Raw genomic sequence first — 12,719 nt, forward strand, 5'->3', positions numbered from 1 at the left:
GGCATTCAATGAATATTTATTGATTAAATGACAGTTTATTGCTCCTGTTAGTGTTTAACTCTGGGCTACCTCATCCAGTGACCTCTCTTTGCATTCTTGTTAATCAACCATTGACCACATCCCTAATTCGAGTCCCAGATCTGGTGTTTCTACTGAATCCATTCAACTTGCTGATCTTATAAGCTATTTCTTGATATGTTCCGATCCCAGTTCACATAGTCCACATAGAACATGAAACCAATTCCTTCTTTATATTAAAACAGAAGTGTAATCTTTCCATATTTCTGTTCAGGAAAGGACTCTTGAAGCTCTGGCTTCCTTCTGTTGGATGACATCTTACATGACCATTTGTCCATCTATCCCATACTCCAAACCAAGGCTAGAGAGATCTTGGCCTAACGAAAGGCCCAAGCTGGAAACAGTCTCTGCTGAGGCCAGGAGTAGGGAGGTTGGTCTGGTGGTTGGAGTACATATCAGATCTAGAATTTCCCAGTTATAGGGACATGGTGTATCTGGGATTGAAACCATATTGCCTGGTCCAGTGCCCACTACCCTGTGCTGTCATGAGCCTCTGGTGACCCTTGTGGCCATCTATGAACCCCACCTGCTTTTTCACTTGGAACCACCTCATCTGGGCCTTTACCATTCTTTTTGTTTTGGATGCATTAGCTCTCTGTCTGGACCATGTGACTTTGATCCTTCTGGGATTGAAAATCAGGGCTGTCCCATCTAACATCTAACACAGGGGACATTCAATCTGTAACCTATGGCCTGATTTTACCTTCCAGGGAGAGACTTGTGAACCCGCAGTTTTCGCAGCAGCACATCAGAAATATTGGGCATCACATCCAAGCCACTTTTTGACTCTTCTTCCTCAGTAGCTGGTGTGAGTTCAGAAGGGAGCCCTGAAAAAAAAAGCGCTTAAATTATAAAATGTCTGTTTGAAATGTGCCTTTGGTAACTTGCTTCAGGGGGTGTGGAAGAGTTTTAATAAGAACCTAGTTATATGCCATAGGCTTTATCATTGTTATTTTACCCTCTCAATGACCCAGTGAGCTAGCACTTAATCATTCCACTTATAGGTAAACCAAAACTGTGAAAAGCTAAGAACTTTCTTAAGGTCACAGAATTAGTAAATGGCATAATCAGACTTCAAGCTGATTCTATCTCCTCTAAATTTTAGGTTCTTCCCATTGTTCCCCACGGTAACAAGCTCTTGTATCTGAGGTGTGAAGTTGGTTTCTGATAACTAGAAGCTGGTTGGCTTTTTGGCTGTAATGTTTGGAGAGGTCCCCTCTCTTTGGCAGATTTCTCTGGAGGCCTGTTGCTCAATTATTCTTCATCAAATGAATTCAACAGTTGCATCACTTGTATCCTACCTAGAAATCAGCATCTGGTTCCATATTGCATAGATAGAAACAGAAACAGAGTTTTTCCAGTGTAAAGAAAAGGTCATTTAGATTTTTTTACAGATCTCAGAAAAAGATGCTTCCTAGTCAATAAAACCAATGAACAGCCTTTTGTTATCTCTTAAAACTATTCTAGTTCTGCGCTGTGAGGCAGAAAACAAACTAAGTATTCTCTTTCCCATAAATCCTCCTCCTGTTTGAAGACAGCTCTTGTACCATTCCAAAGCTTCTCTTCCCTAGGTTCTAGCCCTGTTTTCCCAGCTTCCCGTTGTGGCCCACTGTGGCCCATGGCCTCTCGAATCATCCCCTGCCTGTTCACACTCTGGCTGTTGTTGCTCTAGAGGCCCAGATGTGCCCTAGTAAACTCTTACTTAGGAGCACATTGTCAAATGTCTCTGGCATTGATGTATGCTATTCATGCAGCACAGACTTGCTGTGCCTTACTATGGATTCACAGTACACTTAGGATTAAAAGCCTCAACTCTCTCTCACTTGAGCAAAATCAGCTATCTTCATCCCACACGATGCTTACTTTCCATTTGCATGCAAGACTCTATAGGATTACATGTTTTACCATCTCTTATCGGTTTTAACCCAGCAGATTTCCAACCTGCTCAGTCATTTACCAGAATTGTAGACCAGGACAGAGATAAGGACTATAGGCATAGTTGTGGTAGCCATCTAAATGAAGCTAAGATTGGGAATCATGTGAATTAGAAGCCTTACCAAGGAAGACCATGCAGAGAGAAGAGAAATTATAGTTTGGCTCAAGGTAAAAGATATTTAAATGCTTTGAGCTTTACAAAAACATGAGTTCCAGCAAAGTCTAGAGGGCCATCTATCAGAGGAGAAGCAGTCAGTGATCCTACATTTGATATAAGATTCAACCAGATGTTCTCTTAGCTACTGTCACCTCTTGGATTCTGTTCCAGTATTTATTGTTCTCTGAAATTTCCATGTGACAGATGGTAAAACTTGTGATATCTCTGGCCTTACTCTACCTTTATGTATCTCACTGTACCCAACAGAGACATAATTAAGTACTGGGCTCCTGAGAAATCTATATGATTAATGGAACCATTAGGGGTCTAATAATAAAGCAAAGCCATGTCAGGCTTTTGCCTAGGAAAGTCCCATGGATTGAACTCTTGCCCCCCTCCCAATCTGCTAAGCAACTAGTTAAGGTTTCTATCCCTGCTGACACAGCTATCTGAAGAGTAATCTCAGAACTGGTGGGTCCCAGAACCAGCCACCCTCCTTCCAAACAACCATATTAACAACAATAACAACAAAAAAACCCTGAAAACCAACCAAAAATATGCCCACAACTCTCAAAGACAGGAAAAGGCAATAATCTTTAAAATTAACCACCAGACAAAAAGGCGGAGCCAAGATGGCAGCGTGAGTAGGACAGTGGGAATCTTCTCCCTGAAGCATATATATTTTTGAAAATACAACAAATACAACTATCTCTGAAAGAGAGACCAGAAGACACAGGATAACAGCCAGACTACATCAACACCCACAAGAACCCAGGGCCTGGCCAAGGGGGTAAGATACAAGCCCCGGCCTGGCAGGACCCGAGCACCCCACACCCCAGCTCCTGGCGGGAGGAAGGATTTGGAGCAGGGAGGGAGAGGGAGCCCAGGACTGCTAAATAGCCAGCCCTAGCCATCCGCACCAGAGTGCAGACACAGTGTGTGCGTGGGGTGCTGGAAACTAGGGAAACAGGACAGTAAGACCTGTGAGTGGGTCCCCGCAGCTGGCGCCCCTGGGAAAAAGAAAAGCGAGTGCTTTTTGAAAGTCTTAAAGGGACAGGAACCCCACAGCTGGACAGAAGTGTCCTGGGACACTTAGCCCAGCAGCTGGGAATCCCGGTGAACTCTGGGCACACTAACCCCCTGGGCAGCAGCTCTGAGACCCCTCACAGTGGTAAACAGCCCCCCTTCCGTTCCCCCTCTGGGGCCCCACCATATCAGAGCAGCAGCCTGAGGCTGGCCACGCTCACAGCAAGGGGGCTTCCTCCATAGCCCAGCTGAGAGATTAATCAATAGCATACCACTGCATCTATCAACATGAAAAGGCAAAAAAATCTGATCCAGACCAGACTAACTCAGACATCTTCCACATCTTCCCATGAGAAGGAATTAGGGGGAGATAGATTTAACCAATCTTCCTGAAAAAGAATTCAAAACAAAAGTCATAACCATGCTGATGGACTTGCAGAGAAATATGCAAGAACAAAGGAGGGAGAATACAGAAATAAAACAATCTCTGGAAGGACTTCAAAGCAGAATGGACGAGATGCAAGAGACCATTAATGGACTAGAAATTAGAAAACAGGAGTGCAGAGAAGCTGATGCAGAGAGGGATAAAAGGATCTCCAGGAATGAAAGAATATTAAGAGAACTGTGTCACCAATTGAAATGGAACAATATTTGCATCACAGGAGTACCAGAAGAAGAAGAGAGAGAAAAAAGGATAGACAGTGTCTTTGAAGAAATAATTGCCAAAAACTTCCCCAAACTAGGGGAGGAAATGGCCTCTCAGACCACAGAGGTACACGGAACTCCCATGACAAGGGACCCAAGGAGGGCAACACCAAGACACATAATAATTAAAATGGCAAAGATCAAAGACAAGGACAGAGTATTAAAGGCAGTCAGAGAGAAAAAAAAGGTCACCTACAAAGGAAAACCCATCAGGCTATTATCAGACTTCTCAACAGAAACCTTACACACATACACAGGCCAGAAGAGAATGGCATGATATATTTAATGCAATGAAACAGAAGGGCCTTGAACCAAGAATAATGTATCCAGCATGATTATCATTTAACTATGAAGGAGGGATTAAACAATTCCCAGACAAGCAAAAGTTGAGGGAATTTGCCTCCCACAAACCACCTCTACAGGGTGTCTTAGAGGGACTGCTCTAGATGGGAACACTCCTAAAAAGAGCACAGAACAAAACATCCAACATATGAAGAATAGAGGAGGAGGAATAAGAAGGGAGAGAAATAAAGAATCATCAGACTGAGTTTGTAATAGATCAACAAGTGAGTTAAGTTAGACAGTAAGATAGCAAAGAAGCTAACCCTGAACCTTTGGTAACCACAAACTTAAAGCCTGCAATGGCAATAAGTACATACCTTTCAATAATCACCCTAAATGTAAATGAACCGAATGCACCGATCAAAAGACACAGAGTAATAGAATGGTCAAAAAAGCAAGACCCATCTATATGCTGCTTACAAGAGACTCACCACAAACCCAAAGACATGCACACATTAAAAGTCAAGGGATGGAAAAAGATATTTCATGCAAACAACAGGGAGAAAAAAAGCAGGTGTTGCAATACTAGTATCAGACAAAATAGACTTCAAAACAAGACAGTAACAAGAGATAAAGAAGGACATTACATAATGATAAAGGGCTCAGTCCAACAAGAGGATATAACCATTATAAATATATATGCACCCAATACAGGAGCACCAACATATGTGAAACAAATACTAACAGAATTAAAGAAGGAAATAGAATGCAGTGCATTCATCTTGGGAGACTTCAACACACCACTCACTCCAAAGGACAGATCCACCAGACAGAAAATAAGTAAGGACACAGAGGCACTGAACAACACACTAGAACAGATGGACCTAATAGACATCTATAGAACTCTACATCCAAAAGCAACAGGATACACATCCTTCTCAAGTGCACATGGAATATTCTCCAGAAGAGACCACATACTAGGCCATAAAAAGAGCCTCAGTAAATTCCAAAAGATTGAAATCCTACCAACCAACTTTTCAGACCACAAAGGTATAAAACTAGAAATAAATTGTTTAAAGAAAGCAAAAAGGCTCACAAACACATGGAGGCTTAACAACATGCTCCTAAATAATCAATGGATCAATGACCAAATTAAAATGGAGATCCAGCAATATATGGAAACAAATGACAACAACAACACAAAGCCCCAACTTCTGTGGGACGCAGTGAAAACAGTCTTAAGAGGAAAGTATATAGCAATCCAGGCATATTTAAAGAAGGAAGAACAATCCCAAATGAATAGTCGAATGTCACAATTATCGAAATTGGAAAAAAGAAGAAAAAATGAGGCCTAAGGTCAGCAGACGGAGGGATATAATAAAGAGAAGAAATAAACAAAATTGAGAAGAATAAAACAATAGAAAAAAATCAATGAAACCAAGAGCTGGTTCTTCAAGAGAATAAACAAAATAGATAAGCCTCTAGCCAGACTTATTAAGAGAAAAGGAGAGTCAACACACATCAACAGAATCAGAAACAAGAAAGGAAAAATCACGACAGACCCCACAGAAATACAAAGAATTATTAGAGAGTACTATGAAAACCTATATGCTAACAAGCTGGAAAACCTAGGAGAAATGGACAACTTCCTAGAAAGATACAACCTTCCAAGACTGACCCAGAAAGAAATAAAAAATCTAAACAGACCAATTACCAGCAATGAAATTGAAGCAGTAATCATAAAACTACCCAAGAACAAAACCCCTGGGCCAGATGGATTTACCTCGGAATTTTATCAGACATACAGAGAAGACATAATACCCATTCTCCTTAAAGTTTTCCAAAAAATAGAAGAGGAGGGAATACTCCCATACTCATTCTATGAAGCCAACATCACCCTAATACCAAAACCAGGCAGAGACCGCACCAAAAAAGAAAACTACAGACCAATATCCCTGATGAATGTACATGCAAAAATATTCAACAAAATATTAGCAAACTGAATTCAAAAATATATCAAAAGGATCATACACCATGACCAAGTGGGATTCATCCCAGGGATGCAAGGATGGTACAACATTCGAAAATCCATCAACATCATCCACCACATCAACAAAAAGAAGGACAAAAACCACATGATCATCTCCATAGATGCTGAAAAAGCATTCAACAAAATTCAACATCCACTCATGATAAAAATTCTCAACAAAATGGGCATAGAGGGCAGGTACCTCAACATAATAAAGGCCATATATGATAAACCCACAGCCAACATCATTCTGAACAGTGAAAGCTGAAAGCTGTTCTCTGAGATCGGGAACAAGACAGGGATGCCCACTCTCCCCACTGTTATTCAACATAGTACTGGAGGTCCTAGCCACGGCAATCAGACAAAACAAAGAAATACAAGGAATCCAGACTGATAAAGAAGTTAAACTGTCACTATTTGCAGATGACATGATATTGTACATGAGAAACCCTAAAGACTCCACTCCAAAACTACTAGAACTAATATCGGAATTCAGCAAAGTTGCAGGATACAAAATTAACACACAGAAATCTGTGGCTTTTCTATACACTAACAATGAACCAATAGAAAGAGAAATCAGGAAAACAACTCCATTCACAATTGCATCAAAAAGAATAAAATACCTAGGAATAAACCTAACCAAAGAAGTGAAAGACCTATACCCTGAAAACTATAAGACACTCTTAAGAGAAATTAAAAAGGACACTAACAAATGGAAACTCATCCCATGCTCCTGGCTAGAAAGAATTCATATTTTCAAAACGGCCATCCTGCCCAAAACAATACACAGATTCTATGCAATCCCTATCAAATTACCAAAAGCATTCTTCAATGAACTGGAACAAATAGTTCAAAAATTCATATGGAAACACTAAAGACCCCGAATAGCTAAAGCAATCCTGAGAAGGAAGAATAAAGTGGGGGGGATCTCACTCCCCAACTTCGGGCTCTGCTACAAAGCCACAGTAATCAGGACAGTCTGGTACTGGCACAGGAACATAGCCACTGATCAATGGAACAGAATAGAGACTCCAAACATTAATCCAAACATATATGGTCAACTATTATTTGATGGGGGAGCCATGGACATACAATGGGGAAATGACAGTCTCTTCAACAGATGGTGCTGGCAAGACTGGACGGTTGCATGTGGGAGGGTGAAGCTGGATCACTGTCTGGCCCCATACACAGAAGTGAATTGGAGGTGGATCGAGGCCTTTAGCATGAGTCGTGAAACCATAGAACTCTTGGAGGAAAACATGGGCAAAAATCTCTTAGACATAAACATGAGTGACTTCTTCTTGAACATATCTCCCCCCGGCAGGGGAAACAAGAGCAAGGGTGAACAAGTGGGTCTGTATCGAGCTGAAGGGCTTCTGTGCAGCAAAGGACATCATGAATAGAACAAGGGGGTATCCTACAGTATGGGAGAATATATTCGTGGATGACAGATCCAGTAAAGGGTTGACATCCAAAGTATATGGGGAGCTCACACGTCTCAACAAACAAAAGGCAAGTGATCTGATTAAAAAATGGGCAGAGGAACTGAATAGACAGTTCTCTAAGAGGAGGTTCGGGTGGCCAGTGGACACATGAGGAGATGCTCCGCATTGCTTGTTGTCAGGGAAATGAAAATTGAAGCCATGGTGAGATGTCACCTCACACCAGTGGGGATGGCTACCATTCAGAGGACAAACAACAGCAAATGTTGGCAAAGTTGTGGAAGGGGGCGGGCCCTCCTACACTGCTGGTGGGAATGTAAATTAGTTTGGCCATTGTGGAGAGCAGCATGGAGGTTCCTCAAAATACTCAAAATAGAGATGCCATTTGACCCGGGAATTTCACTTCTAGGAATTTACCCTAAGAGTGCAGCACTCCAGTTTGAAAAAGACAGATGCACCCCTATATTTGTTGCTGCACTATTTGCAATAGCCAGGATATGGAGGCAACCTAGATGTCCATTGGTAGATGAATGGGTGAAGAGGATGTGGTGCATATGCATGGTGGAATATTACTCAGCTATGGGAAGGGAACGGATCCTACCATTTGCAGCAACATGGATGGAGCTAGAGGGTATTGTGCTTGGTGGGATCAGCTGGGTGGAGAAAGACAAGTACCAAATGATTTTACTCATATGTGGAGTATAAGAACAAAGGAAAGCTGAAGGAACAAAACAGCAGCAGTATCACAGAACCCAAGAATGGACTAACAGTTACCAAAGGGAAAGGGACTGGGGAGGATGGGAAGGGAGGGATAAGGGCGGGAAAAAAGAAAGGGGGCATTACGATTAACATGTATAGTGTTGGGGGGCACGGGTAGGGCTGTGTAACACAGAAAAGACAAGTAGTGATTTTACAGCATCTTACTATGCTGTTGGAAAGTGACTGTGAAGGGGTATGTGGGGGGGACTTGGTGAAGGGGGGAGCCTAGTAAACATAATGCCCTTCATGTAATTGTATATTAATGATACAAAAAAAAATAACCACCAGAGAAAGACAGAACTTACTGGGAATAAATGTAAAGCTCTCATTCTTGGTAGCCTTTTCTTCTTCCCTCAAAGAATCAGTACTGAGGGGAAGATGTAAGAGGAAAAGTTCTGACAAGGAGTGCAATACTACGGGATGGGAAGGAAAGAGAACTAAGCAGGTGAGCAGACAGCCTTTGGAGGAGATGCAGAGAGTTTCTCCAGAGCAGAAGGATCTCCATATAACATAACATTCCAACAAAAGAAAAAAAATGTCCTGTGCTGCTGTTTGCTTTTCTTGTAGAGAAGGAGAAGAGAGGAAGGATGGAAATGATTGCACAGTATTCTACCAGAGCTGATTATCTTGAACAATGTGGAAGGATTTACCAGAAAGGAAGATGAAAGAGAAAATAAATAAAACTAGTCCATCTGATGGAGTGAGTGTCAGGTGACATATGGAAAGCCCCAGATGAAGCTATATCCTGCCCCCAATTCTGAAAATAGCACAGTGGTCAGACTCCTTAGATTTTGCCTATCTTTTCCTTCCTTTACCTGGCAGGGAGTGAGAGCGGCTTCTGGGAATAGTTGGGTCAAGTCTGGAAAATAAACAACTGTCTCTATAATCCTATCCTAAATTGGTAAAATAATCTATACCTCACTACTACCCTCTCAAAGGAATAAAATATGTCACCACTTTTTTTCCAAAAAAAACCCTGAACTGTTGGACTATGAACAAAGTTATAGAACAGGAACAGAAACCAGTTCCACAAACACCACTACCCACAGGCCCAACTGAACTTCCCCTTTTCCTCACCACCCAAGCAGTAACAAAGCAGACACAAGCCACCCGATCCTCAGCATTGCAGGAAGAACAGAAATCTCAGCTAGGTAGCAAGGAGTCAATGAAGATTAACCTAAATAATATATCTAGGTAAAAAGAAAATCCACCTAGAAATATCCATATCAAAAAGAAATAAAATAAAAACAAATGGCATGGAAACTATACAAAAATACTAAGGTCAAAAGAGGAAGGAAAGAAGGTATAAAGAAGAAACATGCAGAAGACAGCTGTCAGAATGGAAACACAGATGTTAAAAACACATCAAAAGTGCATTTTTGTGCAAAACATATCACAAGTGCTTTGACTCAAGGAGAAATAAGGCCCAGAAAAAATAAAAATAGGATATCAGAGGAAAGGTGAGAGGATCACACAAAGATGGAAGCCTATTACAATTTAAGGGAATAAATTGAAGACCAAAATAACAGAACTAAGCAAGAAGTTATAAAAGTATAGAACTAACCAACATGTTGGAAATATTGTAAATAAAAAGAAATAAAACATATACAGCCTCAAACTGAATTAATAAGGAAGGTGGAGGAGATTGAGATGAGCACAAGGGATGTAAAGAGGGAAAGAAAGATTGAAGTATTTAGAGATGGAATAATGGACCTGCAGTTGAGATCCTGGTGAGAAATTTACAGATTTGATGTTTGTGAACTAGTGAACAAAAGAATCAAATACCTATTTGAAGGTATAAGAGCAGAAAAATTTTCCTCAATTGAGGAAAAAAGCTGAACTTTCAGATTGAAAGAGTACATCATATTAAGAAAAAACATACATATATATGTGGAAAAAGAAATGTTTCTCCAACTATCTGCATAGAAAGATTAAGCCATCTACAGGAAGAAGTGAGAGCTGAGAGGTGCAAGAAGTCAGCTGGTCTCAGACTTCTCTGCAACATTGAATACTGTGCAGCATCTAAAACGTTCTGAGGGAAAGTGATCCAGTATTTGCAACTATCTAAGTCCTTCAAGAATAAAGAATATTTTCAAGCATGCTAGAATTCAGAGAACACAGCACCTTCGAGTCCTTTTAGGAAAAACTGTTGGATGATGAAATCCAGCTAAACAAGACATAAAGCAAAATTAGAAACTTGGGAATGGTGAGCCCTGGTAAAGAGTCTGGCAGTTAGTGTTAAATCATTTTTAAATCCTTTTACATACAAGTTTAAGGCTAAACAACTATAGAAGTTAAAGTTAGACATGCAATGTAAATGTGACAACTTTGACAATATAAAAAGAATACTTTATCATTTGTATATGTGGAAATGGAAAGGTAGGAAGAAATATGATGGTGAGAAGAAATGCTGCCATTCACGTCTTTTTCTGCAGGAAGTCAATAATCCAAATTTGAAACATGTAATATTAAAAAAGTACCTCAGTGACTCCAGTAGCATTTCATAGTATGTATTTTAAACTTTTAAACTAATCTTTTTTATGTATGAAGCTATTACCAAAATTCAGCAAGTCATTTAGTTTCACTTTAATTCAAGTTCAATTGAATTTTAATGCTTTTTATTTTTAAAAAGAACATCAAGCAATCTTCTCACCAGGATCTCAACTGCAGGTTCATTATCCTTTCCTCCCTCCTTCAGTGTTTGTGGGGAAGGGGACATTTGGTGTAAGCTATTTTTACTTTCTTCTTTATATTTTCCACTATCAGAGTTTAATTCTTTGATAATGGACATGAGGTATTTTTAATAAAAATAGTAAAATTATTTTTTAAATATCTGCATGTACTAGCTCATTCCAATGAAGGCATTTGTTTTTGGCAATCTCCAGGACTCAAAAGTAATGTTCGGGGCTTCTGGTTAAAGATGCTCTGAGACACAGGATGACCCCCAGAAGGCCAAAACTACTGGTTGGGGTAAACTTTATTCAGCTCAATCTTATCCAGGAAGGCCTTTTCCCTGGCTTGAGACCTGAGGGCTCTGAGTCCAGCCTGGGGGTGCCTGGAAGGAGTTCCTCAGCTCACACCTCTCTTGACATCCAAACATCCAGGTCCAGTTATCCAACCACTTCCTAGACATTGCCACCTGCATCAGAATAATAAAAACTACTCAATGGCCACCATTTATCAAACACCAACTTGCACTACATACACTTTCTCATTCATTCCTTAGAACAGTCTTACAAAGTAAATATTGCTAAGCTCATTTTCTGGGGAAACTGCAAACTAGGAAAGTGCGGCTCAGCTGAGTTAACTAGATTCCCCAGGGTCCCAGACAGTGGTACAGCCAGAATGCAAAGCCAGGTCTGTCAGACTATGGCATCCAAGCTGCACCCCACGGGCATTCACCATGTCCAACCCAAATTCTTTGCCTCCCTCCTCAAATGAGCTCCTCCTCCTGAGCTCTCCATCCTCACATCACACCCTCAGCCATGCAGACACACTGGTGGTTTATCTGATCTCCCTTTTCACCTCATCCCCTCACTGAGTCCTGCCATGCTGACCTCCAAATAGCTCTCAGACTGGTCCATCTCAGTCTATAGCCTCATCACCACACACCAGGCTGTTTCCATACTGGTCTCCCTGCCTCCAGCCTCTCTGATTTCAGGCCAGCTTTCCTAATTTATCCAGAAGAATTATTGTCAAACTCTGTTTGGTCCTGATGCTTCCTTACCTGCATGCTTCTCTGGATTTCCAAGGATTTTGAATGAAGTTCAAACTCATTAAGTGGCCTTCAAAGCCTCCAGCCTCCTTCATCCTCTCCATCCTTGCTGCCCATCTCTCTGGAACACATGGCCCACACTTGGTTCACATGGGATTCCTTCTGCTCCCAGAACATGCTAAGCACTAGAAGATGCCTGTATGCCTTTGCTCCTGCTGTTCCCTATGCTTGGGATACTCTTCTCTTTCTCCACTCATGCTGCTCTCCTGGATTCCTGCCCTGACTCACCTCTACTGAGCTGACAGCTTATTTCTCTGTCTTCCTAGGTACTTAATTTTCTTAAAGCCTTAACACAATGTATTAAAGTGATGTTTTCTACCCTGTGTTTCTTCTCCTAGAGAGTGAGGGTGAGCTTATTCATTTTTTCAATATTTATTGTGTGCTTACTATGTTCCAGGCAATTGGTTTGGAGCTCAGGATATAATGCTGAGCAAGATAGACATGTCATTGTCCTCTGGGAGCTTGTTATCTAGGGAGACAGAGATTAATTTGAGAAACACTCAAAGATTAAATTTCATACTGTGATATATT

At 41.0% G+C, this 12,719-nt stretch overlaps 1 protein-coding gene across 14 annotated transcripts in view; it reads right to left on the reverse strand.

Annotated features, from left to right (window-relative positions):
* Window positions 1-12,719, reverse strand: part of IRAG1 (inositol 1,4,5-triphosphate receptor associated 1) — a 136,154-nt gene that overhangs the window by 37,764 nt on the left and 85,671 nt on the right. For all 14 annotated transcript variants that reach the window (XM_073216182.1, XM_073216181.1, XM_073216190.1 and 11 more), the window contains one exon: window positions 782-905. In XM_073216182.1, coding sequence (XP_073072283.1) covers window positions 782-905 — 124 coding nt within the window. The remainder of the gene's footprint in view (window positions 1-781; window positions 906-12,719) is intronic.

This window comes from Manis javanica, chromosome 11 (genome assembly GCF_040802235.1).
Source record: "Manis javanica isolate MJ-LG chromosome 11, MJ_LKY, whole genome shotgun sequence".
NCBI classification, from domain to species: Eukaryota; Metazoa; Chordata; class Mammalia; order Pholidota; family Manidae; genus Manis; species Manis javanica.